The sequence below is a fragment of the Eptatretus burgeri genome, chromosome 17, assembly GCF_056783735.1.
Source record: "Eptatretus burgeri isolate ZD-2024b chromosome 17, Ebu_testis_v1, whole genome shotgun sequence".
NCBI lineage: Eukaryota > Metazoa > Chordata > Myxini > Myxiniformes > Myxinidae > Eptatretus > Eptatretus burgeri.
The window spans coordinates 50,873,193-50,892,533 of NC_140977.1; the positions used below are offsets into that span (position 1 = coordinate 50,873,193).

Here is a 19,341-nt window from a genome sequence, read left to right on the forward strand (position 1 = left end):
TGTGCTGGTCTTGGTTTTTCAATCAATTCTTGATGATCTGCTGGTGGCAAGAGATTGAAATAGAGCGGCGTGATGAATAAATTCTCAATCGAAGCCACGAAGTCTGATATCGTGTTGCGTCAAACGCTTTCCCTCCGGTTGCACATTCAATCCAACTTCATTAGAAAACTGACAGTACCTGAAACTCATCATGCACATGTCATTCAAACTTTCATAACCGACACAAAATCAGAGATTCGAATTTGTTTTTGGGGCGACAGGAAGAAACGCTTGTTTTTGTGCCTGTACGTGTTCAATTATTTCATTCCTGTAACACTCTCCTCCAGATAAGAGTATGTTGCAGTATTAACATCAGCTTCGAGGTAGTTCAATATTATGTACTTGGTAGACATGATCACAGAACCCTTATCTTTATGTCCATGCTGCCAGGTCCCCCTTTGTATTGCTCGCTCCTTTTGTAGCCGCACACATTCTTCTCTATCCTCGCTAACCAAGTCCCCTTTGTCAATCTGCAGCTTATGTACTCTCATTCATGGTATTTCTTTGTGTGTTTCCGTTTCCCTTGACAACCTGATTTTCTTTTCTTTTTTTTATGTACCATACTCTTTGTAGTTTTGGTGCTGCTGAAGCAGTTTCTTTACCTTCGCAGCTCTCTCCTTTTAAATTACTAGTGCGTGCCCGTACATGCATGCCCGTACGTGTGTGCCCGTATGTGCAAACAAGCAAACAAAAAAAATTTTCAAACCGCGTGCCAGAAACGACAACCGCACAGGCCGTTCCTTCGCTCTCGCGTTCTCGCGAAAACCACACTTCCACACACAGAGTTAATGAAAATCCAAATTAAAATCAAGTTTACCTCCCTGTCTTTGCTTGCCATGACATTTGCTGCCATGTAACTGGCACGGCCCGTGACGTCATCGTCGGCCGGCCGCGCACCGGCCTACGCAGCCACGCCTCCGCAGCAACGTGTCATGTCATTGGTTGGTAAATAAATGGCCGCAGCAACGTGTCATGTCATTGGTTTGGTAAATAAATGGCCATAACTTGGGAAGCACTTGTCCGATTAATATCAAACCTTGAAAAGGCACATCCTCAGGTCCCCAGCAATATACCGGGCAAGTTTCAATGAGATCGGACCAGTGGTTGTCGAGAAACAGCGGTCGCAGACACACACACACACACACACACACACACACACACACACACACACACACACACACACACACACACACACACACACACACACTGCTGGAATTATAGATAGATGAGCATCAAGGAAGGAAGTTAGCACGGAACATTTTTTAAAGTCTTTGGTATGACTCAGCCGGGGTTTGAACCGCCAAGCTCCCAGATTCAGAACGAACAAACTGAATGTGGTGTTGCGGTTTTGGAAGGCCCTGGGGAGTTAAACCCAACACATAAAGGAACCCTGGAGTTTAGATATATCAGGTGTATTTTGTTCAGTTGGATTACCTCTCCCCTCGCATCAATGGACAGGAAAATGCATTGTGTACATGTAGCAGATTGGAATTCCCTTTGTACTTCTCTTGAGATCCCCTCTCTTCATATCTGTATACCCATCCCTCTTAATCTCTCTCACCCTACACCTCATTTCAGCGCATCCATACACACTCTGCAAGACACAACATCAAACTTGACAAAACACACATTTCATTACAAAACCACAATACAAATTAAAACCAAAGGAACATCACCAAGTCATGCTGGGTAGCATCCAGCCAAGGAACGCATATGGGCAGGGTTGCCAGTGGAGGGCGTCGCCGAGCTGGTGTCTCAACCAATGAAAGCAGCCTGACAACAGCAGCGCTCAAATGAGAAGGCAGCACCCGGACAGTCTTGGAGGAGCGAGCCGGGTGGACGTGAAGTCCTGCGTGGATGGGCTCTGTTGGGAGCGATTGAACCAGCCAAGTAGCGAGTGCTGATGAGCCGCAGAGTTCTTCCTTGGACGTGCCAGTGAATACAAATGGACACATTATCCTTTTCTTGCTTGTTCCATTTCCAATCGTTCACTTGGATAGTACAAGAGCAATCAACGGTGGCGCCCTCGACTCGTTCAGAGCTTGGTTACTGATTCGCATTCACCGATTTCCTCTTTTTTCATTAGGAAGCATACACTCGCATCTCTCCCCACACGGCACATCACACAATCACCCTCTCTTATGCCCCCTCACCCCTTTTTCATGTTGGGCAGAACATAACCCTGCACCCATCGTGCTGCAGAGTTATCTCGTGACCTGGCCAGCATACCCGTAACAACATACATACTCCTCCCATGCTCTTCTAGCCGAAGAAGATAGCTGAATAAAGCAACTATGAAAAGCTACACAAGGTAAGCCCTTTGCCGTTTCAAACTCTACCAGAGTTCCTCTACAGCTGCAAAACATTCACAAGTAGTGCGTACATGAGAATCCTAATGCTACATCGGGTGAGCGAGTGGTTACCAATCCGCCCCACCTTCTTTATATCTGTCTATCACCCTTACTTGTCTAATTTCTCAGAGTGAATGAGGTGCCTCTATCTGTAGTTTCATGATAAGGTGACTGTCTGAGGGGCTTACGTGTATTAGGGCATATCTTTCTTTTCTGACACTGAATTGCTTGAATATACGTGTTTATTCATAAACATGACCATTCGTTTCCAACCTGCCCGAGTATCTCTTTCTCGATTGGTTAGACAGAGTATGTAAACAGTGGATGGGAGTTTTGCTCTGCAGTTTTGCTACGTTCATAGATTAGCCGACGTCTCATTTACGGTTCCGCTTGGCCGTTCTCGATTCATTGGAGTGGGGTGTCAAGAGTGCGGTTTCCTATCTGGGGGGGGGATGAATTTGCTGGGAAGGCAACATGGGAATTGGACGCGAGGACTCTACCTAAATTTATCGTCTGGCATCCATGGTTGCTTAGCAACCCATCCTGCTGCGGAGTTATCTGCGGCTCGTCGAGTTCAGGGCCAAAGCTCGGGAAGCAGGTCTGAGAGAGGCCACTCGTGACCTGGCCGGCATACCCATAACAACATACATACTCCTCCCATGCTCTTCTAGCCGAAGAAGAAAGCTGAATAAAGCAACTATAAAAAGCTACACAAGGTAAGCCCTTTTCTGTTTTAAACTCTACCAGAGTTCCTCTTCAGCTGTTCCTCTACTAGTCTATAAAAATGAGAATTTTAATTCTCTTCCTGGTATCGGCTGCAGTTCAATCATAAGGCATTGTAGGGGGACTGCAGGTACACACACATACACACACACACAAATCGAACCTCCGAACTTGATGAGGCAGAAGGGCACAGACCGAGTCCCATCACAGCATTCGCCGCACAACCCATTCGCGACAAGTATTCTGCCACACGAACACAATGTCTCTGCCCTGATGAGCACCAGTTATGAGGTTAGCAGTCAGGAATAATAAATTAAACTGAAGGAGCACACCGACTCAAGATGTGAGATGACACCGACGTCATGCACATACATTTTACAGACACATCACCTCCAAACTCGGATCACGTGACCATAAAGGCATAAGTCTCAGTCTTGAAGGACCTGAGTGCCACACGGACATTTTCTAGTCCTCACAGCCATTTCTTACAGCCGACATCGATTAAACTCACGTTCCAAGCAGCCTCTTTGTCAGGTAAAGATTTTCGGGACAACAAGAACAACAACAACAAGAAGCACCCGACAATGCTTGATGGGGTAGTGGAGGCATCAATCACAGCAACTAACTGACCATCTCATTACACCGGTCTCACGACAAACACATTGTGTAAATAACTAATCAGATGTAGTTGGGAGAAAATTAAGGAGCAGGATGAAAGGGAGGAGGCGAAAGGAAAGGAAGATGGTGACTCCGTACCATCGCCGTGAGCCAAACCCATCGAGTGGATCTCTTTGTTATCCGTGTGTTTAGTATGTATACAACCGAGTGATCCTTTTGGCAAGGGTCGTGTCGCTACAGTGCGGGAGTCATGTTTGTGAACATGTTCTCATGGCGTTTTTACACATCGGTCTCAGGTCATAATCCGGGTCCAGAGGTTATGCAGCAAGATCACACTAACAACGTCGGCTTCGAGCGGCGGGTGTTCAGAGTTGGTCGCTGCACCCAGATACGCGTTGCTGCAGGAATCGTCCCCTTGTTCTCACCGCAACTCGCCAGGCCATCTCACCTGGCGTCGATGAAACAACGCGCAGTGATTTGGGGAGTCCTCCCTCCCGCTCACAGGCATCACTCATGAAAACGTAGATGTGGTTCCATATTGCTCCACGAGTCGCTGTCTGGCCACGTTCTGTTGCCCGTAGTTTTGGCTGATGTATTTGAGCAAGTTTTGACTGCTGGGGATAAATTCAGGAAACTCCAAGGTTCTCCAACCTGTTTTACTGTGTTGAAGACACAACATTTTCCTGTGGCCGTAGGGATCTTTGCAAGGTCGAGGCTCACGGAAGTGCTTTATTTGCATCCAGCGACTGTGGAATTGATTTCAACGGCACACTTCTCTGCGAACATATTAATCTGTAAAGAAAAACCTGATGATAAAAGCTGAAACACCTTGCATATAAATACTGTGTAACAGTAGTTTGCTTGGTAATTCTTTACATTATTAAATTATTATCCTGTACATCAGCCATCTACATAGTACGCACTCAAAAACTAGACCCCTTTTGCCTCAAACACCCCCTCCTCCCTTCCCTCACCTCACAATCTCCTCTTTTATCCTCCCTCACCTCCTTTCGTCCTCTTAGCCTCACTTTATCCCTCAATTTTCTCAAATACATTTTATCTCAAATTATTAACCCCTGGTCCCCTTCCTCTCCACCACACCTTCCCCTTTTGCACAAGGTATCAGCCGATAGCCCCACCCCACCAAGATAATTTGGCAACATGATTGACATCCAGGAGGTGGTGACATCAACCATTGACCCTTTCCTCCCTTCCGCCACCTCGTCTCAAAACGTTATCTCATCGCATACATGGCAGTCACCTTTAAGGTAAACTAGATGACCCGTGAACCCGTTGGGTTCCCGTTGTGACAGCGGTTGATGAAAAAAATCATTTCAAGAAAAAAAAAAAAGATAGCTCCAGCGAACGATACCGCTGAGGTTGTTTGCATTGATCAAATTCTCCCGAAGAGAACTTGACTGAATTGGGAATTGATTTTTTAAATAATTTTTTCGTTGCCCGATTTGAACGAAACTTGATACTGCACACCGCAGGAGAATGGTGAGTAAGGTGGCCCTAAAATTTTTGCGCTATCGTGTACCGTTTTGGCTGTATTTCTGGAACATACATACATATATATATATATATATATATATATATATATATATATATATATATATATATATATATATATATATATATATATATATATATACACACACACACACAAGATGAGAGTTTTAGTAATACATATAGATAATCATACAATGATAATGTGCAAACAATGAAATTTAACTATTTTCACCCACCTCTGCTTGGAAGCCCTCCACCAAGATGGCAACGAGTAGGTTGAACAAGACGTAGTTCCCAAAAGTCATGAGTGCAATGAAGTAGAGGGCAGCCCAAGGTGACGTCGAAGCCATCCCGTGGTACAGCACCACGTTCCAGTCCTCTTGAGTCAATATCTGAGGGATTAAGGGGGGGGAAAAAAACCCCTTTCATTCACATCAGAAGCCATGGTTCCAATCCTGTCCCTCATCCACCTCATCTGATCGTGACACCATATTTTGATTTCACTCTTCCTCTTCCTCTTGAGACAGACAGACACAGACAACTTTAAGAGTCTGGGCGGAGGGAGCGAGACGAAGAAACGCAGACATTTAACGAAGTCTTGTATGCTTCACCTGTGCCAATACCTGAGAAGGTAATACAATTCATGTGCAGTATTTGGGCTCACCATCCTGAATTGTCTCATGAATTTCCCACTGAAGACAAAAATCCAAAATGGCTGACAATGATGTTGTGATTTAGTGTCAAACAAAACATTGCTTTAAGAATTCAAAACCATAGGCACTCTTCCTCCTCTATGGCTGGTGTGGGCTTAATGGTTAGGGTGGTGGCTTTGGGATCCTAGGATCCTGAGTTCGAATCCCACTCTGCTGTTGAATTAATTCCAGGTGGGGTAAACTCGACCTGTCATCCTTCCAAGATCAGCAAAATGAGCACCAGCTTGCTGGTATACTGTGTTGGAGTGGCGACCCGTCCAGGATTGTACCCAATAGCCGAGAAGACTGCTGAGGTAGTACCAACGCTCTGCTCAGAGTGTGGTCCCCATGGATGGATGGATGGATGGATGGATGGATTCTTTCTCTCATTCATTACACTGAACAACAAAAATTTTTTACTGGAGATGTGTAAAGTGATTTAGACTAATTTGGGTACGCTGATTTCAAAAATCATAACCGTTTTGCTGTATCACGTCAGGATTTTCAGTAACAGAAATATTCCCATTGCCTAGAAGTCAGGATTTCAATGAAATTTACAAAAATTCATTTATTCATTTATTTCATCATGAATGCTTCAAAATTATAGAAATTACAGAAAAACTCCACTAGAATGTAATTAAAAATGCTTTAGGCATTTGGCTTTGCGTTTGTGCTGCTCTGTGTCAGTTTCACGATGCAGGAACCAGCAGAAATCGCCCATCATGTTCGGGTTGTGCAGCCCTTGGTAACGCGTCTCCATGAGTGAAATCTCTTGGTGGAATCGCTCGCCGTGCTCGTCCGAGACTGCTCCCAAGTTGTCAGGGAAGAAGTTCAGGTGCTGGTGTAGGAAATGGATTTTCAGGGACATCCTGGAGCCAAGTTTCCTGAAGGACTCCAGCAGCTGCTGCACTATTTCTTCATAGTTGTCCGCGCGCTCGTTCCCCAAGAAGTTGTCCGTCACAGCTTTGAAGCTCCTCCACGCTGCCAGCTCTTTGGGGTTTAGAGTTGTCGGAAAAGTTTCGTCCTTCATAATCTGTCGGATTTGCGGTCCAACAAAGACACCAGCCTTGATCTTGGCCTCCGACAAGGTGTTGCCAAACTTTTCCTTGAGGTATAAAAACCCACGCCCATTCAGATCCATTGCCCGTACAAAACTTTTCATCAAGCCGAGCTTTATGTGGAGTGGTGGAAGGAAAACCTTGGCTGGGTCGACAAGGGCGACATGCTTCACGTTGTGTCGACCAGGTACATGCTCTTTTCGCTCTTCCCAATCTTTCTTCGTCCAGTGATTCTTGTCGTCTCTGCTATCCCAGAGACAAAGGAAGCACATGTATTTCGTGTAGCCTGACTGCAGCCCTAACAACAGCGCCACCACTTTCAAGTCTCCGCAGATGTGCCAGTTGAAGTCATTGTACTTGATGGAATCAAGCAGCTGCCGCATAGTCTCATAGGTCTCCGTCATGCCGAACGCGTGAGCCAGTGGGACTGATGGTTTCTCGTTGCCATTGTGGAGCAAAACAGCCTTCAAGCTGTTCTTCCCCGAGTCGATGAAGAGGCGCCAGTCTGCAGGATCGTGATCACACCCAAGTTCTTTCAACAGACCGTTGATGTCACTGCAGAATGTCATCGTGTCTTCCATCTCAAAGAACTCAGCCATGTCTCTGTGACGTGCTCTGAACAAGGATATCTTGGTGTTAGGTTCAAGTAGATTCCACTGCTGCAGCCTTGATCCAAGCAGCTCTGCCTTCGCCTTTGACAGCGAGAGATCTCTTACAAGATCATTTAAGTCTCCCTGGTTCAGAAGGTGTGATTCTTGAGTGTCGGGTTCAAAAGGTTCATCATCACCATCCTCTTCACCACTGCTTACAGCTATGTTCTGATCAGCTGGAGGTGTTGGAACGGGGTTCTCGTCATCATGAGGCACAGGTTTACGAGCAGAGACGCAGTCAGCGTACTTGATGTGACCTTTATTCTTCTTGTTGAAGCCGGCGATGCTTGTGCAGCAGATGTGTGGTGCCCAGCTCTGTTCTTGGTCCCCCACCTTACACCCGAAGTAGTGAAAGTAGGCGGCCTTCATTTTCACTGCTGTAGATATACTTCGCTGTTGATCTTTTTTGGTATACAGACCACAGACATAACAGAAGTTGTCAGGATGATTGGTACAGGAATGCCTACTCATCTTTATCTGAAAGAAAGAAATATAACACAAGTTAACAACAATTGTACGAAATAGACATGTTAAAGACATATGTAAATTTCATTGAAATCCTGACTTCTAGGCAATGGGAATATTTCTGTTCCTGAAAATCCTGACATGATACAGCAAAACGGTTATGATTTTTGAAATCAGCGTACCCAAATTAGTCTTAATCACTTTACACATCTCCAGTAAAAAATTTTTTTGAAATTTGTTGTTCAGTGTTATTAACCCTGACCTTGAGCAACCACACTTGTTTTAGCACCTAAAGGGGTTGGGATCCATTGGTTTTTTTTGGAGGGGACAAACACAAAATGGACACCAAGTGATATTAAGAGGAAGGTTTATAAAATAATGTCGTTGAGAAAGGTGGGCCGTGATATCCCCCCACCTCCACGTGTGTGTCGTTGGTTGACCCCTGACCCCTCCATACCCTCACAAGCACAGTAATAAAGGCTATTTATTATAATATCTTTGGTAAACAAAAGAGCCCGACACCAATGGCCACGAGGTTGTTCAACACCTTGTCCAAGAGTACACAGAAAACAAATGTATGAAGTCTGTACACATGATACAATTCAAAGGTGGATACCTGGAAAACGGTGACAATGGCCCAAAGCAATGAGTCAAAGTTCTTGCGGTCAGGAAGGGTGTCTCCTCTCTTCGTATGCATGCTGAACTTGCATCCAAACAGGTGCATACCCAGAATGCTGAACCACATGGCCATCCCAATGGCGTACATTAGTTTTCACAAAATTATTGTGCACCACACATGCAAACTCGAGATTTATTTGCAAACAATTGCTCTGTCTGGCGATGTACCTGAAGATGAAGATGAAGAGCATAAGCAGCATGCAGAAGGTGGCAACATTGTCCATCGTTCTCATGAGGACCATAAGCTGGCGGCGCAGAGCCGGCAGAAAGCGCACGAGTTTGAGTACACGCAGTAGACGGAAGGTGCGAAGTACAGACAGTCCGCCTCCTGATTGGCCAACGATTTCCCAAATGCTGCCATGGATGACACGAGAAAGCGGGGGTCTCTCGTTGAGGTTCTGGCCTCGATGCCCTCAACGAGCGATTACGGGTATAGAAGTGACACAAAATAAGTAAAAATGCATAACATTGTGGTATGTCAGCATAACGTCAGCGTGCAATGGCTGTTCTGCCATGACGTCACACAAAATGTCGATGAACAATGGAGGTTTGCTGCAGATTCCACTTTTGTACATTTTTACCGAGGCTGATGGGGAAGGTGAATGACAAAGGGTACCAGGTTTACACACTACCAAGGGGTATGGGTGGGGGGGGGGGGATGCACATACACAAAGATGAAAGATCTCTCCACAAGGATCAGCAAGCAAACCATACAATGCACTTCTCTGGACAGCTACTACAAGAGGTGTTGTCGCTACATCTCCTTGGCCTTATTATCAACTAATCACAGCACATCAAAGGCTGTACTCCCTGTGTTATGCCTCCTTCCCTCCCTCTGTATATCCACTTAACCCTACAACCTGGTAGTTTCTAAACTTGCTGCCCTTTGTCATTCAACTCCTCCATGAGCCTACACCCTTTATCTACTGGAGAGTTCATGGAACACCTTACCCCACACAGGTTTTATAAATGATTTTATAGGTCGTATAAAAAAATTCCAGAAGTTTAGCACCATTGATGGAGTCTTATACACCAGGTTATTTAGCATGTTCAAGTACTGTTCAACGGAGAGGTGTTGAAAATGGCAAAAAGTCGATTTGTGGTCCAGTGTTCAAGTATAGAATTAAATTCAAATAAAATAAAGACTTTTAAAGGCTTCAGAAAATAAAAAAAATCTGGAAGTTTACCGCCGTTGATGCGAGTCTTACACACCACCTTATTTAACATGTCCAAGTACTGCTCAATGGAAAGGTTTTGAAAGTGGCAAAAAGGTGATTTGTATTCAATAGTGTTTTAGTATGTAAGTAAACTGAAATAAAATACATACTTTTAAAAGTTTCAGAAAAAAAAAATCTGCAAGTTTACAGCTGTTGATGCAGTTTACAGCTGTTAGTTCTTCATGCCTGTTGTTTGTGTCCTTTGTGACGTCCTTAAAAACCGCAAGTTTCCTGTTTGGAATGATTTTCAATTTTGTTTGGCGACCAGGCAGGCAGACAGAGAAGAAAGATTATCTCACTCTTCTCTGTGCAAGTGCAATCAGGACAAATTCAGAGCCAAAATACGGTTAAACTACAGGTTCGTTTTCCAATTCGTGTTTGAAATATAACATTCAATCGGAATTAAGTTGTTCCTCAATCATAAACTGATGATTGTGGACAGACAGACTGACAAAGTGAACCAATTGCTTAACCTCACTTTTTGCTTCGCGTGCGTGGGGTAATAAAGAAAAAAAAATGTTTTAAAGCTTGAGAAGTGAAATGGTACAGGTGGACAGAGTTTGGGCACAAAGGAGTGAGTGAGTACGGAGGAAGGAAATGACAGTAGTTAAGGTCAAGGAACATAACGTGTGTATTAATTCAATGTTTATTTTGAAATGTTAACTTTGGAAAGGAAAACAGAGCAAGAGTATCAAAAATTCCTTCAAAACAAGGGCCGAAGAACAGCATCAATAGGCGGCGGAATCAGGAGTGAAAGTGAACATTCATATTGAGATTTATTAATTGTTTAAACCATCCAGGTTTTTTAAAAATTATCTTCATACAATGTCGCTTCACGTTTAGCACACGCGAATGCGAGTTCGCCAAATTTAAATATCGCTTCACGCAAAGTTTCGGCCAACTCCATTTTCTTTCCATAAAATATGATTAAAAAGATGAAAACAACATCCGACCTTCTGACATCAATATTTCCAGCTCGGAAATCAGATAAGTTGGGAAAGAAAAAGTGTTTGCGGTAATCTGCGAGCTTGCATGTTTCCCGACGCATGGATCTCTAAGTCTTACTCACGTTGTTGTTCTTGTGGACTTTTTTGTTTCGCAGCCTACAGTTTCCATCGAAACTTCCTGAAACTTGGCATATATATGTAGACTTACCCCGCGCAGACAGTAACCATCTCCGATTTTGAAAATTCCTCCTAGAAAAAAAGTTATGACGTCAAAATATCTCTGCAAATGGAAATCACCTAAAAAATTATCTCCGAAACCAGGCAAGCTTTTTGAATTCTGTTTGCGGGAATCGAGCAGGGCATTAGCAGAGATGAATTGCCGCACATATCATACATCACTGTGACGTCATATCAATTTTTATGACGTCATTCCTATTTTTTTGACATTTTTTGTTTCACAACCCAGAGTTTTCATCGGATCTTCGTGAAACTTGCCATGTATATGCAGAAAGCCCACGCGCAGGCAGTAACCATCTCCGATTTTGGAAATTCTTCCTAGAAAAAAAAAGTTGACGTCATAATATCGCCGCTAATGGAAATCGCCTATACCATTATCTCCGAAACCAGGCAAGCTGTTTGAATTTTGTTTGCGGGAATCAAGCCGGGCATTAGCACAGACAATTTATCACAAACCTGATACATCACAATGACGTCATATTCGTTTTATGACGTCATCGTTAAGAGGACGAGGATCTTAGCTCATTTGAGCTTGTTTCATTTAATTTCATATTTTGAACACGGATCTACTTGTTTGCACTTCCCCAAACCTGCAGTTTAGCAGTACGTACCTTGGATCCTAACTTGGAAATATTGTACAGCGGCGTCTCATCCTGCACATGCGCAGATGGGCAAATCAATTCGTTCAGTCGATCTGTCTGCCTGTCTGGCAGTGAAGCAAAATTGAAAATCATTCCAAACAGGAAACTTACTTTTTTTTAAGCACGTCATAAAAGACACAAACAACAGGCACGAATAACTAATGTAGCGCGTTAAATCAGGTGGTGCAAAAGACGCCGCAGCAACGGTGGTAAACTTCCGATTCAGAGTTTTGTTTTTCTTCTAAAGCCTTACAAACAACCTTACAAGTTGACGCTGGGTTGTCCGAGACAGCGACTGAGGTCGGTTCCGTGACCGTAGCAAGTGGGGCAGATAGAGCAGCAACAGCCAAAGGGGCCGTCGCTTCAGCCGAAGAAAACCAGGATTGACGACAAAAACGTTTTGGATGAGCAAACTCACAACAGGCAAAACATTTAAACGTGTCAGTTGAGGCATACACCTGATAGTCATGCTTGTCAACATGGACTTTAAAAAGAATATTGAGATCATTATCCACATTAGAGGTGGGAAGTAGAATGTACGCCTGTCACCGAAATGTCATTACATGCTTAGCAGGCTCGCGACGACAGCCCGGAGGCAACATTGTAACCTGAGAAACCGCAGAGCCAAGCCAAGATAATTCAGTCATTAGTGTCTCGTTCTTCATAAACGGTGGTACATTGGAAAGTATTACTTTCATGGCTGGTGTGCCAAGTTGTGAAGCTAAGACAAAGTGGCCTTTGTAAGTCGACAAACGAGGAGCGATAATTCCATGCATTAATTTATTGCTCTTCAGCTGTGAAAATTAGACCGCACTTGTTCATCCACGAAGGTCTGCAGATCTTTTCTATCCCGATAATGTTGCCAATGGCAATAATATATTCCACACGGACCTAGTCCCGAGGAACACAAATCACGCCGTGCTTCGATGTAAGGGCCTTGAGGGCCGCATAACGGGAATGCTTTGATATTCCTACGTTAAAGCTTTCCCCAGGAAATGCCTAGCAAGGAGAAAACATGGTAAGGAGAAAGCAAAGGAAAGGAAGATAAAAGAAAAGAGATAAAATACCGCTTTCTATGAAGCAATGATCGGACCACTCAGCGCACACCAGCGATGAGAACTAACACATCAAAACACAGCTAGCAATGAGGAGGTAAGGAAAACACATGGCGATCCGTTAGGGAGCCGGTGAAACACTCACCATGGGCACACTCCCTTCCTCCTTCCTTCGGTCTCTGTGTGTCTGTGTATGTGTGTCTGTCTGTCTGTCTCTCTCTTTCTCTCTCTCGGAACAAGGCAAAACTAGAATGACACTAAGTAGAGCACATACCTCCACCAGGGTGAGTAGTTTATGTTTTATATCTCACTGATGGGCTAGATCTGCATCCAGACCTTAACCAAAATCGAATCGGTTTGTTCTCGTCACATACCAAACTCATCCACCAAGTTTTGGTACAATCCATCCACAACTTTTTAGAATATCATGCTATATATAGTTTTTGGCCACATCTTTAAATGGTGAAGAATCATGTATCTATAATTACAGCAATGTGTGTGTGTGTGTGTGTGTGTGTGTCTGTGTGTGTGTGTGTGTGGGTGTGTGTGTGTGTGTCTGTGTGTGTGTGTGTGTGTGTGTGTGTGTGTGTCCGCTGTTTCTCGACAACCACTGGTCCGATCTAATTGAAACTTGCCAGGTATATTGCTGGGGACCTGAGTATGTGCCTTTTCAAGGTTTGAAATTAATCGGACAAGTGGTTCCCAAGTTATGGCCATTTATTTACCAAACCAATGACAGGACACGTTGCTGCGTAGGCGTGGCCGATGGGGGAAGAGATCCTCAGCCGCGTTCCCCATTACGGGTTACAACGTACGGACTTCCGGATAGTGATGACTTACTGTATTCTAATAATTTCTCGATTTCTAATGTGCATTTATAGATAAACACAATGCCCCCAATCCAGTCGTCGTTTACAAGAGCGAAGGAACGGCCTGTGTGGTTGTTTGAAAGTTTTTTTTTTTGCACATACGGCCATGCACGTACGGCCACGCACGTACAGCCACACATGTATGGGCACGCGAGAGTGAAGGAACGGCCTGTGTGGTTGTTGTTTCTGGCACGTGGTTTGAAATTATTATTATTTTTGCACGTACGGCGACGCACGTATGGCCACGCACGTATGGGCATGCACGTACGGCCATGCATGTACGGCCACGCACGTACGGCCATGCACGTATGGGCACGCGAGAGCGAAGGAACGGCCTGTGTGGTTGTTGTTTCTGGTACGCGGTTTGAAAGTTATTATTTTTATTTTTTTGCACGTACGGCCACACACGTATGGGCACGCAGTAGTTAAAAAAAATTGAATTCTCGGATCCGGATCCAGATCCAGATCTTCACCAAAATCTAATCATTTTGTCCTTGTCACACACCCAAGCTGTCCACCAAGTTTCGTCCGAATCCGTCCGCAACTTTTTGAGATATCATGCTAGAAATCGCTTTTGGCCCTATCCATCAATGGTGAAAAATCGCTTAAAAATTTATAAGATCTGGATCCGGATCTTCACCAAAATTTAATCGATTCGTTCTTGTCACATACCCAACCTGTCCACAAAATTTGTCCGAATCTGTCCATAACTTTTGAGATATCCTGCTCACAGACAAACAGACAGACAGGGGTGGAAACATAACTTCCATCCACCTTCGGTGGCAGAGGTAATAAAGGATTATAGACAGAAACGGGAGCAAGAGGTAAGGAAAGCAATCATCAGGAAACATACCGCATGAGACGCAGAGCAGCGTCCTGTGATTGCAAGTGTGTCAACAGCAGCTGTGCGGAAAAGGGGGACAGAGAGTAAGAGGGAGATAGAAAGAGAGAGAGATAGAGAGAGAGAGAGAGAGAGAGAGAGAGAGAGAGAGAGAGAGAGAGAGAGAGAGAGAGAGAGAGAGAGAGAGAGAGAGAGAGAGAGAGAGAGAGAGAGAGAGAGAGAGAGAGAGAGAGAGAGAGAGAGAGAGAGAGAGAGAGAGATATATATATATATATATATATATATATATATATATATATATATATATATATATATATATATATATATATATATATATATATATTTGATTGAAAACAAAGCTGAACTCACGCCAATTACCTAATATCCAAAATACCAAAGCAAACTATAAAAACCTTGTCAAACAATTCATATGCACCTGATTCCTAAAGATATGATCATTCAAGGTATGCTTGTGGCCGTTGCGTTCAGAAACATCTTTCAAAGTGAAAAGATCCAAACATTAAGAGGAAGCAGATATCTCTCCACAAGGATCGCTTGCAAGGAACCCATGGAATCCACTTCACTGGACAGACCCTGGAAGCGGTGCAATATGCATTTCACCCTGAAGATCATAAAGTGCATGGTCATACAAAGCCTGCCAAATGAATACACACGCATCCTCACCCTTCGGTCCAAAACGTAAGACACATGGCCTTTGGCTCCACAATGCAAAGAATGGCACTTCGAGCAGATGCTTCATTTGCATAACCGAAAACGTCTTCATTCATGGAAAGACAGACCCAAAGATCGAAGAAAGACAGAGGGAGGTTGACGACTGCCAATTCCAAAAGGTCACAGAACGGACGTGCGCGGCGCTGCTACAACCCAGGCATCAAAATTTAAACAAGGACATCAAAGATTCTGTTATCGTGCACAGACACGCCGTGCAGCCCCTGCGGAAGACAAAAGGAGTGGTGAGTCCTCCTTTCAGTACAAACGGGACGTTTCTGCAGCTCCTTCAATGTCTAACTGGGCAATGGCAGGGCTGAATGCTGTGCTGATCGAATTTCCTCCAAAACAATAGATTATAAACATAAAAAAATGCTAATGATGTTTATAGGAGGAAAGTTTATGGGAAGCACCATTGTGGCAGAGATGGATGACAGTTGGGTGGATAGATTGATAAATGGAAAGTGGTTCTCGTGAAAAGGTCCGTCTGCTTATTAACCCCTTCAGCTACTGTTCGTGTCATTGATAATCAAGCTTTTATAGCTACTGTCCTTGGGAAAACCAATTGTAAGAGTATACAAGGCTGGAGACGGTGATGGTTCACGAGCAATGTACACGGTACGCCTTTTTTATTTTTTGACCTTCGAGGGTACGCAATGGGCAAACTGGCGGGAATCGGGAAAAATGTAAATGATGAAAGTTGTAGTACTCGAAGAGCACTACTTGCATACCAACTTTCATTCGAAACAGTTAAAAAGCCGAGGAGTTCGATGCCCAATTTATTTATTTTTTTTTGACATTTTCTAAGTTCATGACCTTGTGACCTTGACCTTGGGACGAAAATGAAAAATCGAGCTCCGTGGGGCTATGCAGGTGCCATTGGGCTAACCAAATACCGAAACCCCTGCCAGATTCGACAAACCCCTTTGGAGAAGATGTAACTTGAAACCGGCTACCCCCTAAAAACATGTTTTTTGGGCGTGGCTCCACCCATAATGGGCGCAACACACTCATTCTCAGGAAAACACAACGAGATCATGATATAAACCTCACACCCTAATTTTATCAACATCGGATCAAAACCCACGGAGCTATGCTCGGGACAGACAGACACACACCCATAACAAATATAGTGGTCACTTACTGACTCGTGAACCAATAATACTATGACCATGCTGAGTCTGAATTCTCAAAGATCGAATCTCCAATTGATCAAGAATCACATGCTGGCATCAAATTCACCTTTCAATAATAACTAGACGACCCGTGAACCCGTTGGGTTCCCGTTGTGACAGCGGTTGTTGAAATAAAATCATTTCAAGAAAAAAAAAAGATAGCTCCAACGACCTATACTGCTGAGGTTGTTTGCATTGATCAAATAATCCCGAAGAGTACTTGACTGAATCGGGAATTGATTTTTTAATAATTTTTTGTTGCCCGATTTGAACGAAACTTGATACTGCACACTGCAAGTGAATGGTGAGTAAGGTGGCCCTAAAATTTTTGTGCTATCATGTACCGTTTTGGCTGTATTTCGGGAACATACATACATACATACATACATACATACATACATACAAACATACATACAAGATGAGAGTTTTAGTAAAATATAATCTTCTTCTTCTTTCGGCTGCTCCCGTTCGGGGTCGCCACAGCGGATCATCCGTATGATCCGCATAGTGATTTGGCACATGTTTTACGCCGGATGCCCTTCCTGACACAACCCTGGTCGCCTCTTACGACACAGGGATATGGTACACCTATTTTAACCGGGGTATACACCGGCCCAGGACACTGGTACTCATTTCGCCGACCTCGGAAGGATGACAGGCTGAGTCAACCCCCTGGTGTATTAATTCAGTGGCCCAACGGGGCTTGAACTCGGGACCTTTTGGATCCCAAGCCACTGCCCTAACCACTGCGCCAACACCAGGCTTTTTTAGTAAAATATAATATAAGATAGATAATAAAAAAATCAGACCTGGTCATAAAAGAAAAATAATTTAAACAAAGGGGCAATACCCCTGAGCACTCAACTGGTAGAATAAAGATATTGAGGAGGAAGTCAACATGGGATGTAATCAGCAAAATGTGCCTACCAATGAAACAATGTTATAGCATATACAAATTGTATGTGTAGTTTAAGAGAAGTTGTTGCAAGTATTTGTGGACGGACGCACGGACGGACGGACAACACACCATCCCATAAGTTCCCCGGAACTCTGTTCCAGGTGAGCTCACAAGCCAAATGGCCCTGTAGGTTACCCTGGCCATGGTCATCCGAAGTCATTGAAGGAATGGCCAAAAAAGCTTATTTTGACGTTTTGAAATAAAAATTTCCGGATGTAATGAACCAAATCGTAGTACAGTAGTGCAATTTTTATTAAACGAAGCATTGCAAAGATGAACATTGCGAATTCCTTCTCCACAATTGGTCTTCATAGGGCCTTGGGCCCTGAAAAATGATCAGTAATGAAGGTGAGATGAGATGACATGAATGATAATATTTACTGTCGTCTTTAAAGAAATGGACCTACAACTCAAGGGCATCGCGAGTAAAACTTGTATTCCCGGTACAAACTGTAATATTGATTGAACCTTTTAATCCTACGAGGATATATGGTATCTTCTTTTTTTAACAACGAGATGGTATTCATAGAATACTTACCCCACGCAGCCTTGAGAAGGACTTGGTGCAAGCAGGGGTGCCGAGGGAGGGGGGCAGGTGGGGTAACTATACCCCGGGACCCAGACCTAACAGGCACCCGAAATTATTCCTTCAAATTTTTGTTTCACATAATGATTGTGTTGATAAAACACCGGGGGATAAAAAAATGTTGATAAACATTTTGTGTCTTACTCCAAGCGACTCAGGGTGATTCCCCGGAATACCGTTGCCATGGACAGTGACACCCTCCCTCGTAAAATAAACTACTGTGGGAACAATTTACATCATCACAATGGCGGTAATGACGTAATGATGTCAATGAACGCAGGAGTGTTGGCCACGCCCCATCTGGATGAAGTCTGTTAAACGAATCTTCATGTAGGAATAAGTGATTAACACCCTAATTTCCCTGAAACTCGGCACGTGTTTCCGACGACGAAAATACAGAAACCTCCATATAGGTTGTCAAAAATTTTTTTTAAGGGGGCCCGGATGAAGGAGGCCCTTCACGTAAGTGTATTCCTGGGGCCCATTCTGGCTCTCGGCGGCCCTGGGTGCGAGCCAACTCTTGTGGCAGCAAATTTGTAATCGCATCTATCGACAAATTGAAAATCATTCGAAACAGGAAACTTAATGTTTTTAAGGACGTCATAAAGGACACAAATACCAGGCACGGAGAACTAATATTAGATCTTCTTCTTCTTTCGGCTGCTCCCGTTCGGGGTCGCCACAGCGGATCATCCGTATGACCTGCATAGTGATTTGGCACATGTTTTATGCCGGATGCCCTTCCTGACGCAACCCTGGTCACCTCTTACGACACAGGGATATGGTACACCTATTTTAACTGGGGTATACACCAGCCCAGTACACTGGTACTCATTTCGCTGACCTCGGAAGGATGATAGGCTGAGTCAACCCCCTGGTGTATTAATTCAGTGGCTCAACGGGGCTTGAACTCAGGACCTTTTGGATCCCAAGCCACTGCCCTAACCACTGCGCCAACACCAGGCTCTAGGAACTAATATTAGATATGGTTGTGCAATCGACACTGGGTAAAATGGCGGTAAAACCTGGAATTTGAAATGGCAGTTAAACCTGAAATTTAAAATGGTGGTTAAACCTGGAATTTTAAATGGTGGTTAAACCTGGAATTTAAAATGGCGGTTAAACCTGGAATTTATAATGGCGGTTAAACCTGGAATTTAAAATGGCGGATAAACCTGGAATTTAAAATGGTGGTTAAACCTGGAATTTAAAATGGCGGTTAAACCTGAAATTTTAAATGGTGGTTAAACCTGGAATTTAAAATGGCGGTAAAACCCGGAATTTAAAATGGCGGTTAAAC

The 19,341-nt window shown here is 43.9% G+C and overlaps 1 protein-coding gene across 2 annotated transcripts in view; it reads right to left on the minus strand.

Moving 5' to 3' along the window:
* LOC147010084 (voltage-dependent T-type calcium channel subunit alpha-1H-like) overlaps positions 1-19,341 on the minus strand; it is a 145,358-nt gene that overhangs the window by 93,803 nt on the left and 32,214 nt on the right. For both annotated transcript variants that reach the window (XM_085861603.1, XM_085861604.1), the window contains exons 10-12: positions 8,955-9,140; positions 8,725-8,842; positions 5,480-5,635 (exon numbers count right to left, since the gene is read on the minus strand). In XM_085861603.1, coding sequence (XP_085717729.1) covers positions 5,480-5,635; positions 8,725-8,842; positions 8,955-9,140 — 460 coding nt within the window. The remainder of the gene's footprint in view (positions 1-5,479; positions 5,636-8,724; positions 8,843-8,954; positions 9,141-19,341) is intronic.